At 34.5% G+C, this 20,698-nt stretch overlaps 1 protein-coding gene across 1 annotated transcript; it reads left to right on the top strand.

The window, feature by feature from the left end:
* Positions 1-2,121: 2,121 nt before the first annotated feature.
* Positions 2,122-4,271, top strand: LOC106423570 (receptor homology region, transmembrane domain- and RING domain-containing protein 4). The gene is made up of 4 exons (XM_013864341.1): positions 2,122-2,429; positions 2,598-2,834; positions 2,918-3,322; positions 3,403-4,271. The coding sequence occupies exons 1-4, from the start codon at positions 2,309-2,311 to the stop codon at positions 3,924-3,926; spliced, it is 1,287 nt and encodes a 428-aa protein (XP_013719795.1). The 5' UTR covers positions 2,122-2,308; the 3' UTR covers positions 3,927-4,271.
* The last annotated feature ends 16,427 nt before the right edge of the window (positions 4,272-20,698 follow it).

Raw genomic sequence — 20,698 nt, 5'->3', positions numbered from 1 at the left:
TCAAACTCCTTTCTATTCAATGTCTTGGGTAAAAATATCGGTCAATTGATCCTTAGTGCTGAGTGCTCACATGAAAATGCTTGATTACTCCTTTTATAATCTCATTTTGACCAGTTCAATATGTTTTATTCGTTAGTGGAAAGTAGGGTTAGAACTGATATGAATAGCCGGTTTACTGTCACACTCAATTGTCATTTCTTATGTGTGATCATGACCCATCTCTCGCACTAATGCTTTAATCCACTTGAGCTCTCTTGTTACCTTGTTCATGGCTTGACGTCTGCAACTGAAAATGAGACGGTGTCTTGCTTTTTAGTTTGTCAAGAGATAGGAGATGCTCCAACTTGTACTATCCAACTGTTAAGAGAACACTTAGTTATGGAACATGTTGCCCAATCAGAATTACACCACCTTGTTACATGTAAGTTGGAGTTAGCGGACAAAATAATTCCTTGTCCGAAAGTGCCCATAAGATACCAGATTGTTTTCAAAGCTTGCACGGATTTGTAATAAGAAAGGTGAAGCTGACATTGAGTGAGAGTGGTTCCAATGCATCTGAAACAAACTTCATGGTTGACAAATTTAGTAGATGATCGATGAACTCATGTCATTTGATGATAGATAATCGCATGTTTGTGTTTGGAATCACTTCTTGAAGAATGAGGCCGCTTCTTTGACTAACCAGTAGAGGGTACTCTGATGAGCGATGAACTCATGTCATTTAATGATAGATGGTCGCATGTCTGTGTGTGGAATCACTTCTTGAAGAATGAGGCCGTTTCGTTGACTAGCTAGTAGAGAGTACTCTTCTTGCGAAATTGAAGAAGAATTATCATCTTCAGTGACTTTGTGAATCATCTTTGCGCCGAATTCATTCTCAGTGATATCATTTTGAGAGTCCACATCTTCATGAGTCTCGTGTCATGTTGATTCAAGTCTTCAAAAAACTGAACCCACCGCAGCTGAGCTTAGTCGAGAGTAGAAACATTTTGAAGAGAAGCATAGTATCTCCTGATCAACGCGACAAGACTTGACAAACCAGATTCATCTGATGGCGATCTGATTCATAAACGATCTCCTTGCCTTTTGTTAGGCATATACAGACTAGAGACAAGTTTTGGTGAGAAACATGTGAGGATCTTGGGTTGATCGCATATACCGGGGGAGGGGGCTAAATGGTCGGGAAAGTAAAGAAAAACGAGAGACATTTTGAGAGAAAATTATCTTTGGTTTCGGATGTAAAGAAATAAAGAAAATCCATCTATTTACACAGAGGAAACGACACGATTTTTGAGAAAATCATCACCATTAGATTTAAAAACTTTGTTATCATTAAAATTAGGAGACCCTCCAATAGACTTGTTTGACCAATTTACTAAAAATTGACCATTTTATATCTGAATATCGCTTAAGGCATAAAGTGCCGAGTTCATTGTCTCGTAAACCTCATTCCTTAAAATTCATCAAAATTGATTTTATCACACTACGAACTCTATTGAAGATAAATTTAGCTTCTTCGTAAAAAAAAAAAAAACAAAGAAAGAAAGAGAAAATGAAATACCTAACCGATTTCAACGTATAAATACAAAAAGAGATCGCTAACTCATTCATTCTCGGATTATGATTTTAACCATCACAGTTTTGCCTAAATCTTTAACAATTTCGCGGATTTCAACACCTCGTTATGTATTCACCGATGTTTACGAATAAAATTTTCGAAACTCGTTATATCTTATAAATTGGGCCATTATACAAACCAATCAACCATCCATCTCCATTTGACTAAATTTTCTCAATCCTATTTGTGATTCCATCATGTAGATTCCCTTACATTCATATCTTCTTTATTTGGTGTCGGTCATCCTTTCATTGGAATACGATTATATTCAACGCACACTGGTTCAGTGTTCTTAAAGCAGAACACGAGTGTTAGTGACCAGAGAGTCCCATATCGTCGTCATTTATCTAAATTTCATTTCCTACTCCGCGGGGTTTCTTACGCATCTAAGAAAGTTTAGGCCTTTTTGTGTCAAAAACGAATATTTAGGATACTTTAAGAAATATTCTCAAAATGACTGTTACACGCAAATTAGAAAAAAAAAGAAAGAAAAAGGATTCAGAACGATTCAGATATTTGTGAGAGTCATACTCTGACCTCGCCTCTATGGGAAACTCAAGCTTTTCTTCCATTATTAAAACCCTAAAAACACTTTTTCAATATTTCTTCCAATTCGTCGCTTCTCTTTGCTAAGCTCGTCGGTACTGTATCCCTTTTACGCTGTGTGTTCGATTTCGATTGAAAAAGAACATGGCTCGTGCTTCGATTTTGATCTTATCTCTGCTTCTAATCCCTCACTTGGCTTGTGCGAAAGTGATGTTGATCGGGAAGAACACATCTCTCTCCTTCGACGACATCGAAGCCAATTTCAGTAAGTTCTCTCTCACTGTCCCATCGATTCAAATCCTTTTGATACCAATTAGGGTTTGATCGCATGTAGGGAAGATGAAAACTTGTTGTTAATTCTAGAAATTGAGGATTTGGGTTTTGTCATCAGGCCTTTGTAATGATGATTGATACTTACTGTTTGGCTTTTCAGCTCCGCTGATCAAGAAATCAGATCAGTGTGGGGCACTGTACACAGCAGAGCCACTCGATGCTTGTTCAAGTTTGGTTAACACAGTGACTGTAGAAGAAGGATCAATCACTTCTCCTTCGTACGTCTTGATCATCCGCGGCGGCTGTAGTTTCGAGGAAAAGATCAGACACGCGCAGAAAGCTGGTTACAAAGCAGCTATTGTCTACGACAATGAGGATTATGGTTTCTTGATATCAAGTAAATTAAAATAATAAAAACACAATCTCTTTAAAGCTTTGTTTCAAACTTAAACTTATAATTAAATGATCTTTTAAATGTAGTGGCTGGGAACCCATCTGGTGTAGTTATATACGGGACGTTTGTGTCGAAAGCGACTGGAGAAATACTCAAAGGGTATGCGGGTCGTACCGATATCGAGCTGTGGCTCGTGCCAAGCTTCGAGACTTCAGCATGGTCAATCATGGCTATCTCGTTTATATCTCTTCTTGCGATGTCTGCTGTACTCGCCACTTGCTTCTTTGTCCGTAGGCATCGGATTAGAAGGCGGCGTGTTAGGTCTCTTGGTGGTGGAGAGTTTCATCGTATGGGGATAGACACGATTAGGAGGTTGCCTGCTACGATCTTTAATGGTGTTTGTGAAGAAGCTTCTACCTCTATCTCTTGTGCTATATGTATTGAAGACTACCGTATTGGTGACAAGCTTAGGATCTTACCTTGCAATCACAGTAAGTAACTTTTGTCTCACATCTCGATGTAAATTTGTGTAATAACATTCTTTATTTGTTGTTTTTTTTTGGTTTGGTAGAGTTTCATGTTGGATGTGTTGATTTGTGGCTTGGCCAAAGGAGATCCTTTTGTCCGGTTTGTAAACGGGATGCAAGAACCATCAACATTGATATGCCCGCATCACCATCCGAACGCACACCTTTGCTTTCTCCTAGCTTGACTCCGACGTCGTCTTTTCTGTTATCATCGTCACCTGCCACAAGCTCCTTTCGGTCATCTTATGATATTCCTTCATCTTCCACAACTATGTATCTCCCCCACTCTCGCTCCCATACAAGCTTCCAAAGCGGGTCATATAGGGGTTCACTACCTATACCGGTTAGCCGGAGCTCAGTAGATCTCAGGAATGCTGTTTCCCGAAGATCTTACAACTCACCTCGCTCTGTCCACTCAAGATATACGCACATACTTAGCCCGGGGAATGCATCAACGAGCTGGGTTGTTGGGTCGTCGTCAAGCCAGCGCGAGCATTCACTTAATATTAATGACTCGCGCAGGTCTCTCTCTCACTTTGCCTCTGCTAGTTCTTTACCAGGCTGCTAAACCGGTGAAAAGGTAACAACGGACTAACTCAAAGGTTCAGTGTCAGGGGCTCATTGTCTTTAAGACGCAATTAACTACTCACTCGAGGAGGATGTCCCTTGGCTGTGTTCTTAAACTAATGTCTGACCCATATGGTTGCTTTTAGCAAACGAAAAGAGGTGAAAAGTGTGTTCAGTGTGACTGTGAGTAATATTTTTCAGCTGTACAGTTGTGGAGAATGTTGATTGTGAGATGAGTGAGTTTGAAGAGTAAAGCGTCTTTTGGTGAATCATTAAGGTAACCATTGAGTCTGGATATAACTTATACGTAGCTTATTAGTTATTACTCTGATTCCTTCTGTATGTATATACTTGCTCCTTCAAATTCAGTATATACTCGACTAGGCTAAGAGAAACTGACTATGATTTTGAGTAGCGATAGTATATAGAAATGATTATAAAATGAAGAAACACAAGTGAGATCCAATAAAGGGTTCTGAAGTGTATAAAACAATTAAACAACGTTGATTTTCATGTAGTAAACTGAAAAATAAATATAACTTCCAAACCTTGACATAAGAAAGAAAAAAACTTCCAAAGAGTTAACAATTTCAATTAGGTGTTGGTATTCCCTTATTTGGTTTGGAAAATCAGTTATTCGGGTTTCCAATAGATTTTTTGGGTTCTATAATTAGAGGTTCCACAATATATATATTAAACCAGAAGTCACGATTTTGATTCATGTGTGATTTTTTAAAAAATAGACCTAATGTACCTATTCCTAGAAAGTCATGTTATATTTAATCTCTAATCTTATCATTTAAATTTTGGGTCTACCAGAAATTTTTATTGGGCTATTAATAATTGGATTTAAACAATAGATGATCCATTAGATTTATAGATAGTATAAATTAAATAGATATAATTTATTGTTGTAATACTATACCTCCATATGTTAAATATTTAAATATTTGTCGATTTTAACTTTTAAAATTATAAATATTTTTTTTAAATAACAAAAATCATATTATCTAACAATGATTAATCTTTACTATCTTAAACCAATGAAAACAAATTTTAAACTATATAGTTTATATTAAAAATTAAATAAAAAACTAAATGTTTAATTATTTACTCGATAATATAAATCTATGAAGCGAAAAGTTTAATTTTTTAAAAACTTTCTAAATTTGTGAAATGTTACAATATCTTTGAATATGACAATAAAACAATATTTTACTAATCTTTATATATATAGTTACAATTTTAATAATGAAATAAAATCGAAAAATTAATATATAGAAGAAGATAGAAATACATGTGAAAGTTTGAAACAATCTATTCAATGAAAAAATATACCGTATTAAAAATTGATAGACACATATATATTATAATATATACCAATTTAGAATTAAAAACAAAATATTTATATAAAAATAAGTGAAAACAAAAATCCGCGCGGTTGCGCGGGTCGAGATCTAGTAAGATCAAATTACAGTTAGATTTCTTTTTTTCTGAATTTTGTTTTTGGATTAAAAACTGTTTCATATGTGATTTTTTTTTTGTTGTTGGTTTATTTCAATTTTGGCAACATTATTTAATTGATTTTAATTAACAATTTAGTTTATTAATTATATTTTATATAAAAATTAAAAATAATTTGACCAGAAAAATAAAATTTGTTACTGTTTGTTAAATTTTCGGTAGATTGACTTGGATTTGCGGTTTTAAATTACATAATTTTAATTGATTCATTTAGGTTTTTCATTTCATGTAAATTTTGGCTCTATGATGCAGTCTTGACTAAGGACTCATCTGTCCAGTTTTGCGCCAATTGATAGTAGGTGAAGTTGACTCCTTTCGTTCTGTTGAGTATTTTCACCATGCTGCCTGTTCTTGAATCATTGAAAGTAGATCTTTACTGTCATTCTCAGAGAGTTGACATGCTGAAAATTGAAGCATTCTTTCTGTAATCCAAATTAGTGCTTCTAGATATGTGTGCAAAGATGACTGTTCATTTCTTAAATCATCCCTTCAAACCCATCCATATCCTGATCTGTGCGTCATAAATGCATGATCCATCCTGTAAACATTGCTCTGTAAACATAAGGCTTGAGCTTTCATTGGATGATGAAATGACTGAGCACTTTCACCTTCAACGTGTCTTACTAGCACTAGAGGATCTCTGGTAGTACCTCTAAATAATTTATCATTACAAGGTTTTTATAGCTGCCAGATTATCCATGTACCAGATTATCTATGTACCAGATTATCTATGGATAAGAGTTCCTATCCATACCAATGTCTTCTATATCAATTTTTTTCCAGAACAGGTAATCCAAATTAATATACACACTGAAATGAGAAAAATCAATGGAAATGAAAGAGTTGATGATAAAGCCCATATCAAAGCTGGGGGACACTCATAATGGCATGATTGATAGATTTGTCGGCCTCTCCACATCGTGGACAATTATTAACACATCAGATATAACGACGTGTCAGGTTCCTCGTAACCACTAAATATCATGTTATAATCTGCCATATTAGATGACATATCTTCTGTGGAGTACTGATTCATCCAAGTAAAGGTGTGGAGCTTTTTGAGACTAGGTTCAGTTACCATAGTCTCAGGCTCATGATAGAGAATAATCCTTGTTACCCAGTAAACCAATTTTACGGATACTGTCCACTTTTTGTATAACTGCTACAAAACTTATCCTCTGTATTGGACTGGTTGACAACCAAACTCTGAATAAGGGGTATATCTTCTGGAACAACTAGGTTCTCCAACATCTCTACATCCCACTCTTTAGGCTCCCCATGTATAATATCATTAACCGTCGTCCTTGGATGAACAAACCAAGACATTAGGCGTAGTCAGCCTCACATGTATAGTAGGAATCCATGGGGTTTACCATGCTATAATCTAAGAAAAAAACATAATGTACTTTATGTCGGATCCCACATATCAATAATGGCCTAACTGCCGATAAGCTCGCCCAGCAGAGATAAGAAGAGCTATCACAGGGACTGATCGCAAAGGCGAGCTGATTCCGTAATACTTTCCTTGAAGAACTCTTGCTAGAAGTGAATCTGGGGATCATATCAATAATTCAATTCTTGAGAAATAAAACCATTAAAAAGAAAATTATTAACCGTATGAATTAAATTCTTCCTTCACTATATATTAAGATATTTGATAGAACAAAGATGTCATTCTATCTAGCCAATGATTTTTTTCCGGATGCATTGCGAACATGGCAAGTTTGACCTCCCATACTGTAACTGGAGATGTGAAATCTTCGTTAATCGAATCCAAGATTGTTATAGTGATGTTTTCTAACGATTCATCCATCTTTTATGGGTTTGAGGACTCAAAAATAGTCTTGAAATAACTTGAAACAATGGAATATAGCCACCATTTGTTAAAACAGTCGAAATCACCTTTTGCCATATCTGATTTTCAGACCAATGATTTAAAATTGATTAATGTTGATTTTGGAAATTTCCCAATTAATAAAGCTCAATATTTTTTCTTCTTTAACTATGCTGATTTGAAGTTTAAGCTCAACTTTGTAGTTTGACCATGTAGAAATAAAGTTAACTGGAGAACAATCTTTACTATACAAAAGTTTCATTTAATTCAAATATTGAACATAAAAGTGCAGTATGAAATGATTTTTGTTTATTTGGAAAAAAGAAGAAGCATATCTTTCAATGTATGTGATAATGTGAAGATGAAGAGATAGATGAAATACAATAATTACTTTTATTAAAAAATTCTAAGATGTTCAAATTCCTAGTTGCAATTTCTAGATTGTTCATTTCACATTCAGCCATCAAGCATTGCTTTAGATTCTTGATCCCCATTGAATAATGTAATGCTATCAACATATTATCCACATATATCATTAGATATACTAACTCATGTATATTCAAGCCTATTCATGCACGGATCCCACAAAATCCTTATGTATCCCTTTTCCTTCATTATACTATCTAACCTCCAAGGTAGTACAAGGACCCTCCGTTTGATCCATGTAAATATCTTTGACTAATGATCCATAAAAACGTGATTTTCACATCTAGCTGGTCCAGATCATAGTCTTGATTTACCACTAGAGTAAGCATAAGATTATAGAGACGGCATACTTGACTACATGAGATAAGACCTCACTGTAGTCGACACCTTCCACATGGGAAAAACATTTTTTTACCAACATAGTTGTATGCCTTTGTTCCTCGACCCTTGGAATTCCTTGTTTCTACTTAAGCACCCATTTACAATCAATCACCTTCTTCTGCTATGTTCTCTCGACCAACTCTCATGTCTCATTCTTGTGAAAAGATTCCATCTCATCTCCAGCTGCCAAGTGTCACTTATTCCAGATTTCCTCCTTTTTCTAGAGAGAATAATTTTGGTTCTTCCTCCATGTCATATGAACTAAACAATGCGTAGGCTTCAACGCCGAGATCATCATACTTAGAAGGAAATTATACTTAGAAGGAAACTTGGATTCCCTTCTCCCTCTTTCCCTTGCAAGAATGTAACACTCAAGAGCTTCTTGATTATTACCCCATCATCACTTTCTCCTTCAGTGGTTTCAAATTCTGAACCATACCATGTAGCTTGTCCTACGTCAATTGAACTAGCTTCACCTTCAAATGAATTTTCTGAGTCATCTTCACCTTAAATTTAATCCCCCGTGTCAGCTCCACCTTAAACTGAATCTCCCTCTCTTGAGTACCCTTACAAAGGTTGTTTGATTAGATCATCGCCAACAAAACCCTTCTATAATTTTTCTCTGTTTGACTTGTTTCTTCTTTCCGATCTTAACCAGGTCCTTTGGTAGACATTAATGTGTCTTCATACATTTCATCCTAGTTAAAGATCAAATTCCTGCTGCTTCTGCACTTTCCATCTTCCTCAACCCATGCTATGTAACCCTTTGTACCATATTAATGCTCAATGCACAGTCCCTTAACTGACCTTGGACTACCAGTCCTCTATGATATATGTACAAATGTAGACATCCAAATCACCTTAGATGAATAAAGTCTGGTTAATATCTGCTAATTTTTCCGCGGGTAGCCTTAACCTCAATAGATGAGCTTGGAGACCTGTTTATTAGGTACACTGCTGTTGAGGCAGCTTCCGCCCAAAACTTCTCCACTAAACCTTTCTTTGCAAACAAACTTCTCACTTTGTTCATGATAGTCCTATTTAACATTTCATATACTCCATTTTGTTGTGGAGTACATGTATTGTGTCTCTTAATCCCCAACGGTTTGCAAAACTTATGGAACAGATCTTTACAGTACTCTAGGTTGTTGTCTATCTTTAGACATGTACCTTCTTGCATGTCTTGTTTCCTACGCTCATATTCCATTCCTGAATTTCTTGAATGATTCATATTTTTCTTAGAAAATATTTTACACATATTTCTTGAGGAATAATCTATGAATGTGATGAAATACAGAAAAACCTGCAAAAAGTTGAGGGGCACCCCAAAAATCTGAATGAATGTACTCGAAGATCCCATTTGTTGTGTGTTTAAACCTCTCCTAAAGCTCTGCTTGTGAGCTTTTTCTAAAACACATCTTTCACATAACTTAATTTTCTTAAATCTTTCTATGTAATATATCCTTCTTCCTCCTTTCCTTTCAGATCTTCCCCTGTAAACCACGTATAGGCCTTCTGCATTTGACCTAGGCTTATTCAAATCATGTTTAATTCAAATCTACTTCTATGGAGTAAGTTGATATGGTTACTTTATGAACATTGATATGGTAAACTGTTCATAAAATAAATAACTTGATCTTTTTCTGAGATGTTGATTTCAAGACTCTCTAGATCAGACACTATCTTTAAGAAAACATCCAATTTCTTTTCGGCTCTTACCCTCTTTAATTATGAAACTGTAGAACTTTTGTATGAATAGATACGGTTAGGCATGTATTTTGTCTGATGATCCATATTCTAATATAAGTGTTCTCTTTCAGCACCTTCCTTATCATTGTATCTGTTAAGCTCATACTTAAAGACTTTTAATCTTTTTGTCTTTTCAGCCCTTTTAGATCCACTTAAGTTTCTGAACCATCAATTCCTTTATCAGCCTCTGAAGCGAGTGCCGCATAATCAGTTAGCACCAAATCCAGCCCTAAGATTTCCATCTGACCAAACATCTTGTGTTTCCACAAGCCAAAATAACTTCTTCCATCAATATCCACCGAAAAATTCCGGTTCGTTGCTCCATTCTATATCATTTAATACCCCTAATGATTTACTTGTAGTCGATCTTCTTGTGAAGCTGTTGTAGCACACCAGCCTTGAATTGAGATCCAGTTAACATGGATTTCTCTGATAATACTTGTGAGATTTCAACCTCTCTGAAAATTAAGACTAATATGCATGAAAAGAACGCACAATGAATTGGTAATCCTGTTCACGGCCTCTAACCGCTACTTCTGGAGAAGGAGACTGTTGTCCTTCAAGTTTCACTTGATCAAAGAAAAGGGCTTACAAGATTTAAACCCCAATCTTTAGTTTTACTTGATAGAAGTTCTGTGGAAAAGAGAAAGAACAAAACCCTTCCGAGTAAGCAAGAAGCAACTCCCTATTCGATTATTTAAAACCTAGACAAATACCTTACTTACATACTAGGTTTTCAAACCCCCCTTGGGGTTCACATGATTTTTTTAATATTTTTTTGCGGGTCCATGAATATTTATGAACCTGTATTTGTCTTTTTATGCATTGGTGAACCTGAACAAGCTTGTCGATTTTAACCAAGAAATCGAATCCCCCTTCTGGATTTGGAACCCTAATACGAAACCCCCAAATCGAATTAAAATCCTAGATAAATGAACCCTAAAACGAACAACCATGTCGATTTTAACCAAGAAATCAAAACCCCCTTTTCGATTTGTAACCCTAAGACGAAACCCCCAAATCGATTTTCCTTAACCTAGAAAGCTCTCGACCTCTCGACCCCAGATCGAATGAATCAAACCGTCGGAGTGGTGGAGACTCACCTCAGATCTTCTACGAGTGATTCCGACAGTGATTTGATCGACAAAATCGACGGGTATCGAGTCGCACAGAGAATCGCCTCAGAAACGGAGAAACCCTAGGTAACGAAGAGGGAAGGAAAAATGAGATATCCAACGCGAAACCCTTTTTTTCTCACTCAACACGCGAGCTCGCGTAGCCTCTCGCTCGTCGACGCGTGTTATGAACCCGTATCTTACGGGCTCACGCGGAAGAGCCGGTTCACGGGTTTAAACCCATTTTCTCTTTTATTTTAATACAACGGGCCTATGATCCCGAGCCCACGAACCGCGCAAGATCCGCCGCTGCGGATGGTCTTACGGTCTTTGACTTGTCTTATACAGCCGTTGTCATGACTCATCCATTTTGATTTTCCTTACTTTTCTAAACATGTATTCGACACAAGTAGATGTTTAATTTGGTTCTTAATAACGGTTTTAGAGTTTTGACACAAGATAACCCGAGATAATATTAATAACTCTAGATATCTTTCACTTGTTCATTTGCCCCTTTTGTTCTAACTCTGCCACAATGAATGACTTTTTGAATTTTTGAATTTTTGAATTTTTGCTATTTTATTTGTCGTGATTATCTGCCAATTATTTTCTGCTAGCCATTAAATTTTTGATGTGTCATAAAAACATAAATTACTTAGGACCATGAAAAAAGACTGCGTAGTCCGTACAAAACGAATGCTAATGGCGTAATATAATCCAAAACAGTATGGTCCGTATCTCAGGTCTATACTGTCCATAACGATCCAAAACAGTCCTGTTCGCTTCATCTCATGTCTATACCGTCCGTCCATAACGCTCTTCATGCCTACTTTATCCATATATCCACTGTCCACATACGTATATACATTTTTTTAATAGAAATTATATTAATATCAACCCGATAAATGGGAATTTTGAAAACGGTTACAAGGCCGACTTGAACAAAAGTTCCCGAGTCAATGTATTACAAGAGTAGTTACGCCCACCCACTAAACCCGGCACATTCCACTATCTCGATTTTAAAATCCTAAGGAACCAATTCCTGTTCTCAACCCTCGGCGATAACCATAAATAGGTGAGGTTCTCCTCGTCGCCTCGGATGCCGGGACTATCGATGTCGCCTTAGGAGTAGCTAGGTCTTGGTGATCGCCTCAAAACTTATAACCGTCTCAATCAATTAAGCGCCAAATGCTAAGGGAGATGGGTATAAAACACAAACCGTGAGAAAATCGCTCCATAGCCCATGTACAATCTCCAACAGCACCGAGACCGTCCAAGTGAAGAGATCTGTGAGGACCTCATACCAGGCCGAAGAGCAGAAAGACGGGAACGGAATGACTGCTATTAATCAATCTAAAAGCTCGCTCCATAACCTGCAAAGACAAACTGGAGACACTACCGCGAAGAAAGTCCCACGGCAAGACAAACTCACGGCACTGGGATGCGCCTCGCAGACGACTGATCCACCGGAAAGGAAGGAAAACTCCTCAGACCACAAGAAGCAACCTGTTCCCGTCAGTCGCCTCCTCCGAGAACCGAAGAAAGAACAGTCTTTGACGTCGAGTTGATGAACCGGTGGCACAGTTCAAACACGCAGAGCAAAACCAGAGCGAGAGCAGCAACACAGAAGAACAAGCCGACAATGTTCAAACGGAAGCCCAAAATTGACTAATCGGGAAGAGAGAAACCTTGTTGAGAAGGGAGTCACAGAACCGCCTCGGAGAAGCCACATACGTATATACATGTTTATAAATGTGTGTCAAATTGATTTAAGTTAAATATTTAGGTAGAATTTTTTTTTTTTATTTAGGCATAAGAGTATCTTTATCTCTACCTTTTAAGTGGATTATTAAGAGGTGGGTCTCACAATTTTGTTAAAACCCACATCTTCCTCTTCTTCAGACGAGTTTGGTGGAGTTATTGTACTGTTCGCGGATCCCACTGACATGTGGTATTCTACGATTGGTTAGTTTTTAATTTTTTTTTTTAAAAAATAAAAATAATAAGAACCCCAAATGGGTTTTAAAGATAAAGATGCTCTAACTTCTCTGGTTTATTTTGCAATAGTTTCCTTTCTAAAGCACACTATTTTTTTTGCGTGGAAAGTGAATACTACCAACTATTTAATTATCTAGGGATATGAATTTTGTGACACTATTTGTATACGGTATAGATCGTAGGTTAATCGTATCTGATCATAAAACTTACGAGTACATGTACAAAAATTGTCAAGGGTAAGAGAAAACATAAGTATATATGTTACAAAAACATATATATACATATATATATATATATATATATATATATATATATATATTACCAGACTACGATATGCATAAATAGTATACCTTTATAATTTATTAGTTTATAAATACGGAAAAAACTAGGCATAAGTATCCGGGTGTCTAATCTAACTCAGTTTGGGATCATTCCGGTCTTGGATTTCGAGTGTGTCCATTCATATATTTTAAAAGTTGGTTCAGCTTTACTCGGGTTTAGTAACAAATCTCAAACATGGTTAAACCCGATTTGAATTCGGGTTTTCTAAACCGAAGTGCGTGATTTGTAGCCGAAACCTAGCCTAAACATGCTAAAAATCAAAGATTTTGCAACCAAAATAGAACCTACTCTAACTTTTTAAAGCAAGAACAAACGTGTTTTTAAACTTAGCCTATATTTTAATCAATAAGTTGTCTTCGTATGTTAAACAATCTACACTTTAATTAATCCATAAACTATTGGCTTTACACTTTCGTTTTTATAAAAATATAAATTTAAATTTATTTACAGATCTAAACAATAAAATATTTATGGATTTTGTCAAAATCAGTTTTTAAGAAGTTTTCTTATATGTGTCAGAATCTGATCAATTAATTTATGAAAATACTACACCCAAAATCAGTTTTAAGTTTTTATTAACATAATCACAACTCAAATAGTTTTCTTTAACCAAAACGTATTTTCTCTTAAAATCTAACTAAATAAGTGTCAACTACACTAACTAAATCTAAAAAATATATGGGATGATTGGTAAGAGCTGTAACTTTATATTTTTTGCTGTAGAATTTAATCTGTAGATTTATTTACTGTAGCTTTCATTGCTGTAGCTTTCATTGCTGTAACTTTCTAAAGCACTAATTTTTTGCTCTGAAAATAAAGCTCTCTACAGCCATATTTTGATTTTGCAGAAATTTTTTTGTTGTTAGTTTTTTAAAGAAAAAAAACCTCGATTGGTTGACATATATAGCTCTAGACTAAATTTTGGCTGTTCCTAGCATCTACAGCCACAACCAATCATCTCCATAATATACATTTTCTTATTTAAGAGACGAAATAAAGTGGATCTCATGTATCTTCTTAATTGTTTCTTCCTTTTGAATTCTTTATTTTTCCTTTTGTAAAATGAATGTTAGTTTCGAGAACATTTTTTTGGAAAATATGTTTACAATCAATATTTTTATTATCCAATCTATTTTTTGAGACGTGTCAAGCTATATCTCTGATGGTGGTATAATCATGATGTATAAAAGCTCTCTCTCTCTCTCTCAATGGATACACCTCTGCCTCGAACTCTAAGACGAGATTCAAAGCTGTGGCACTGGTTCTGAAGCTCCGGAGCTGTCGTCGCCGTGCCCTTTTTTTGTCACAGCCACCACTTGTGAGAAGCTTCATAGCAACAATGGCCAACTTTGACATTTGATGTTTGTCAGATCTTTTGAGTTTATACCTCTCGTAAAGTTTCGATCTTGAATCAAATTTTAATAAATTTTGTTTGGCTGCTTGGTATATTAACATATTTTTCCCACAAATAATTACGACATGAGCAGATTCCCAGATATAGTGTACACGTGAATATCGTTACAATAGTGTACATGTGGACATCGTTAAAACATGTATATTTAAATATAAGAACACATGTACATGTCGAGCCAAGATCGTATCCATGTGGTTAATCAATATACTCGTGTACATAAACATGATGTACATAACAACAAAAATGCAACATGAAGTTTGTTTACTTTATCTGAATGAATCAAAATTTAACACGAACATGATGTACATCTCCAACTCTATCCGAAAGACTCAAAATTTACATAATTAAAACAATTTAGACTTTGCTTTGAATTCTCATGTGGCATAAATTTTGTGTACATATATTCACCATTTGAACATACAATGTTGAAACTTGTAAATCTATGTTACAAATTCGTAAATGTCTAATTAAATGCTGCACCATGGTAAAGTGTACATGTCGACATTGGTAAACAAGTGTACATGTAAATATGTTTATTGTTGATCTACTTAAAATATTTCAGAATGTACATGTCGATATTGGTAAATAAGTGTACATGTGGATATTAAATCTTGGTGTACATGTGGATAATGTACACATCACCCAGTACACATCACACAACCTTATGAACTTTATTTAGTATCAGTGTATCCATCACACTCCATCAATTAAATATATGCTCCAGCGTATAATTACGTTTTAACACAAAAAATTACAAATCTTATTTAGATTAACCAAAAAAACAATTAAAGAAACAAGATTTTTCACAAAATCGAGTTTTTGACTGATTATAACCAACATTTTTTTTGTCCATGTCTGCCAAGTGTTTATTCCTTGATTTTCGGCCACCACCGCCGCGTTTTCGAACACATGTAAGAGAGTTACGACACGGTGACAATGTGGACGACTAAATCTTGTCTCCGGCGAGAGCTTGTTGACTTTCTCTTATGACTCTTCACAAGAGAGGAGGACGAGCAACATGGCTTCCTTCTTTTGTCTTTGAAAGCTTCTTCATCCTCTTCATCCTCTTTTGTCATTAAAATCATTATTTTTTGGATTTTCTGTCATTAAAAATTATTTTTCTTTTACAGAAAGGGAAATAAAACAAAATTAAAAATTGTGGAATTCATTTAGTTTAAAAAAAAAACGTATTTAGCTTGTAATTGTGAAAAACTACTTTAGTAAAACAAACTGTTTTATAATATCTTATTTTTTTCTTTTGGTCACAGGCCTTATAATGTCATAAAAACTTATAAACTGTCGTATAGTGAAAATAACTCTTAATTTATATATGTTGCAGTTTAAACGGTATGTCTAACAGACTGCGCAGTCCGTACAAAAAAAGAAAGGTAACGAATACAATCCAAACAGTATGGTTCGATTCATCTATCAGGTCTATACCGTCCACAACGATCCACAACAGTATGGTTCGCTTCATCTCAGGTCTATACCGTCCATAACGCTCTTCACGCCTACATTAACCATATATTCATATATGATATATCCACATATTTTATATTTATATACATGTTTATACATATGTCTCAAATTTATTTAATTAAATATGTAGGTGTAGTTTCTCTCTTATATTTCAATTGTTTCCCATCTAAGCGGCTGCTTTTTTTAGTGGAAAGTGAATATTACCATCAGCCAGGGTAATGCACGGAGTGCAACAGCACAGGGCCCACATTTGTGGTCAAAATTTCTTTATTTTTAGAGCCCTAAACTTTTAGTTATTACAGTTTTAGTCAATATTTTTTACTCAATAGAACCCTATTTTTTTTTTAGTTTTTACATGGATTGAACTTTCAACTTCAAGTTCACTAAATTAGAAAAAAAAATGGAACGGTAAATCGTATTTTAATAATAAAATTTACGAGTTCATGTACACAAAATAATGTATAGGGTAGAGATATAAAAGGATACGATATAACATACTATATATACAAATATTACTAGACTAAGATCTGCATGATAATTTATTTTTTGTTGAGATCAATTTTGAAGAAGTTTTCTGATACGTGTCAGAATCTGAACTTATGTATATTATGATTAATTATATTGATTTTATAATATGAAACATCAACCTAATTTTTTACAGTTTTTGCTTTATTTTTTAAATAAACTTTAGATTTATTTGATGTCACTAATTGTTAACGTGAAAATGCGTATACGTTTGTCAATACTGGAAAGAAGTTTCAAAAAGAAAAATATCATACTGGAAAGGGAAATTAGTATATGAAAAAAAGACTTGCAATTTTTCATCAAAATTTAATTAAAAAAAATTATGACTGGCTAACACATATCACATATGTAGAACTTGAAAGAAACAAAACTCTAGTTACATGATAATCCACTGCAATATATATGTCATCCTAAAATGAAAAACAGTATTCAGACACATGTATGTTGCCCAATTTTATCACAATAATTAAACACCTAATTAAGACTGAGGGAGAGAATTGCCAAGCTCACCTAGTAAGGAGACAACCCATTTAACTTCGGATGTGTCGCATAAACAGAGTTGTACTATCTGCCCATGTCGACAATTTGACCAGTGTCTTTCGCTTCTTGGAAGACCACAGCACTAGATGCCATCCAAAATATATGAAGTTATAAGCACCGTTGAAGTATTGTCATCCTTAGCTCTAGTTCAATCAACATCCAGAAATGCATAACTGTTAACGGACATGCGAAAATCAATGAATTGTTCTATATGAGTATTTGAGTTCCCTTGAGAAAAATATCCTCAAAATAGATCATAAATCACATAATGATACTTGATGATTAGTGAAAGGTCAGTCACAAAGTTAAGGAACCACACTGAAGAAGAAATGAGGAAACAGTGTTATATCAAGCTCTCGGTTCTTGCATAAGCCCGTATATGGTTTTGTTTACTTTCACACAGTCATGTATCTTTTTATCAATGAAACCATGTGTTTGAACCATATAAAAGTCTTCAGAGAGAAGACACTGCAAGAATGCTTTTTACATCAAGTTGTACAATCTAATTTTCTCACAGCTGTTTGACAAAGTACCAAACGAATTGTAGAATGCTGCACAACATGAATGAAGTTTCAAAATAATCAATACCGAGGCCTTGGGTATAAATTTGTTCATCTAGTCTTGACTAGAAGCATTCCACTGTAACATTCACATATCTTTTGATCCAAAATACATATATGTACATCCCAATAAATTATAGTAGCCGGAACGAGGAACCAAGTTTCAATTTTCACTAAAAAATTTAATAAGTGTTATGTTACTAACACTATATATTAACATGATTCTGATTTCTAGAAAGTTTCAGACCTTGAATTGAATATTTTTGATAGATGTTTTGACATGTTCTTGGTTATATAGCATTGCATCAGAATGCTAGATATATATTTTTAGTTTGTTAGTTTTGGCATGTGTTATGATCTGTTTCTCAAAGCTGGGTTGGCGGACTTCATCAGAATCCAAGTCCAACATATTCTTTAGCTATTAAAATATATTGATGGTATTTCCAACATAAAATATATTAGGTTATGGATATTGTTAATGATTCATAAAGTTCTTATTTTTATAGTTTTCAATATATATACTTTGTCCATAATTTTGGTTGTGTTGGGATTTCTTTCGTGTAGCTTGCATTCATTTTTCTTATTTTAAAATATGTTTGAAGTTCTTACAAAATTTTATCTTTTGTAACATTGTGGATCAAAAACCACAACGATTTAGAGAACCAAGTTAGTGGTATAAAATGTACAAAAACAAAACAAGATGATTGAATCCGAGCATCGTGTGCTAACTTATCTGCCCTTCTATTAATTGTATGAGAAAGTAGTGAGATATTAAAAGATTTGAAAAGCTCCTTACATTTCTGAATCTCCTCCAGGTGAATTATGAATGCATGTCAGTCCATTGGTTCAAACGCCATCTTAAACATTTCTAAATAATCTGGTTTGAAAGTTACTTATGTATGACTCTAAATAAACGCTCCTACCTCCATATGCAATTGTGAAAGACGTATAATTCTTGTCCTCATCCAATCTTCCACTGCTTCTATGTATCCTTACCCTGAAAAAATATTGATCTTTTAGGTTCCCCCGACGATTGATCATAAGAAAGACAATTTTTCAGATAATTAGGCCTCTTTTTCGTGGTTCTGATATTGTTTAAGCAATCTTTAATATATTCTAGGGATCTTGATAAATGTTACTAATGTTTTTATATCCGTTCTACATAGTATTCAAGGAAATTTTCTGGTTTAGGTAGCTCCTTAATAAATAATCCATGTTATAAGAATCAGATAATATTGAAATTAAATACACTTGGGTTAGACAAAACTTGTTAGATAGCCTATATCTTCTTTTAACTCAAATGCAAGAGATAAAACTCCAGTTTACAAAAATAAACACAAAGACAAAGGCCAACGCCTATAATATAAATCATCAATGACAATAGAGACCTACATTAACTCACCCTCAGGGAAGGGTTTAAGAGTCAACGAAAGCAACCTCTGTCTGGATGAGATCATGTAGCCATGACGGACCTCCCAATGCAAGGTAGGACTGGAGCCGCCCATCTCGCAGGACACTCTTTGCTATCTTTGTTGCCATCTTATTGGAGCCTCTTGATTCTACTTCAAAAGCTATGACTGCAAACCCCGAGCATAATGTAGCAATTTGACGAAGTAAGCATCGGTACCTTGGCCATCTTATAGGATTCTGGATTGCCCCCACTAGCCTTTGGGAATCAATACCAATACTGACCTCCTCTAGCCGCAAGTCTCTCAAGCTCCTAAGAACCCACAGAAAGCAATTCATCTCTGCTGATAACCGGTCAGGTGACGGAATCAGAGCATCCCTTGCATGCATACCGACATCACCTCTATGATCTCTTGTGATCCATGCTCCCCCTGTAAGGAGTTAGCCTATATCTAAAGCGCCATTTTTTCTGCTTTTCTTTTTTTGTCATACTTTTTTTTCCTATAAATGTTAATCGTGAAACATCTCTTGAGCAATCATGATATTATTCAAAATCATTTTTTGACACAAAGGCGGATTGTGAATATGAGATAAGATCTTATAGTAGTCCCCTCAATCTGGTGTCAAACCTTAAAAATAATTTTATAACTCACATTACAAAAACTTATGTGTCTAGTTAACTTAGTGATTTTGTTTTAGGAATCAAAGATATTTTTGTAGTTATCATCTGACTTGACCATTTCGTTTTCTAAATGCATCACAGATTCAATTGTTATTTCCAAATTAAATAAATATTTATTATATACCTAAACATAAACTAATAATAAAAAAATTTGGATATGAATAGTATAATTACAAAATTCTCATAATATTAAGACATTATATAATTTGAAAAATTTCTGTCTTAACATATTGAATATGAAGAAGCAATAGATAATAATATAATAAAAATAGTTGTGGATCCCGCTCTAAAGCGCAAATTATGTTCCAAAATAATTTTGATATAGTAACAAAAAAATATTATAAAATAATGTGATGTAAATTTAATCTTATTTTGTATTCTTTAAGAAAACCATATGTTATCTATTGAGTAATATAATTTTCTTAATATTTTCACAATCTTTTGTAGTTTTGACATAATTTTTCTTTGTGCACAATGAGAGTCAAATAGGGGTAATCCATTCACCTGACTCGCCAAGTTTGATGCTTTTGTAATCGAAATAGACTACTTTATATTTCTAAAATCATTTTTAATTGGTCGACTTTTGTTTTAATCAAACTGGTCTAATCTGTTTTTCTTAGTCCATTGCACAGAAGTTTCAATCCTATTCTATCACACTATATAATCAAACAATATAAATATCAAGTAATTTCTAATATTTAATATCTAATTTTTACCAATTTCAAATACTAATTGATTATGATATTTGTATCATCTAACTATAAGAATTAGCTAAAGAAATCTTGAACTAACAAAAT

This window comes from Brassica napus, chromosome C3, assembly GCF_020379485.1.
Source record: "Brassica napus cultivar Da-Ae chromosome C3, Da-Ae, whole genome shotgun sequence".
Classification (NCBI taxonomy): domain Eukaryota; kingdom Viridiplantae; phylum Streptophyta; class Magnoliopsida; order Brassicales; family Brassicaceae; genus Brassica; species Brassica napus.
This window is presented reverse-complemented; position numbering and strand designations above follow the sequence as displayed.

Bases quoted from the DNA above. Each gene is read 5' to 3' on its own strand.
- LOC106423570 (XM_013864341.1), top strand. From the start codon at position 2,309: ATGGCTCGTGCTTCGATTTTGATCTTATCTCTGCTTCTAATCCCTCAC. The intron at 2,430-2,597 runs GTAAGTTCTCTC...TTGGCTTTTCAG, and splicing joins CGACATCGAAGCCAATTTCA to CTCCGCTGATCAAGAAATCA. The intron at 2,835-2,917 runs GTAAATTAAAAT...TTTTAAATGTAG, and splicing joins TTATGGTTTCTTGATATCAA to TGGCTGGGAACCCATCTGGT.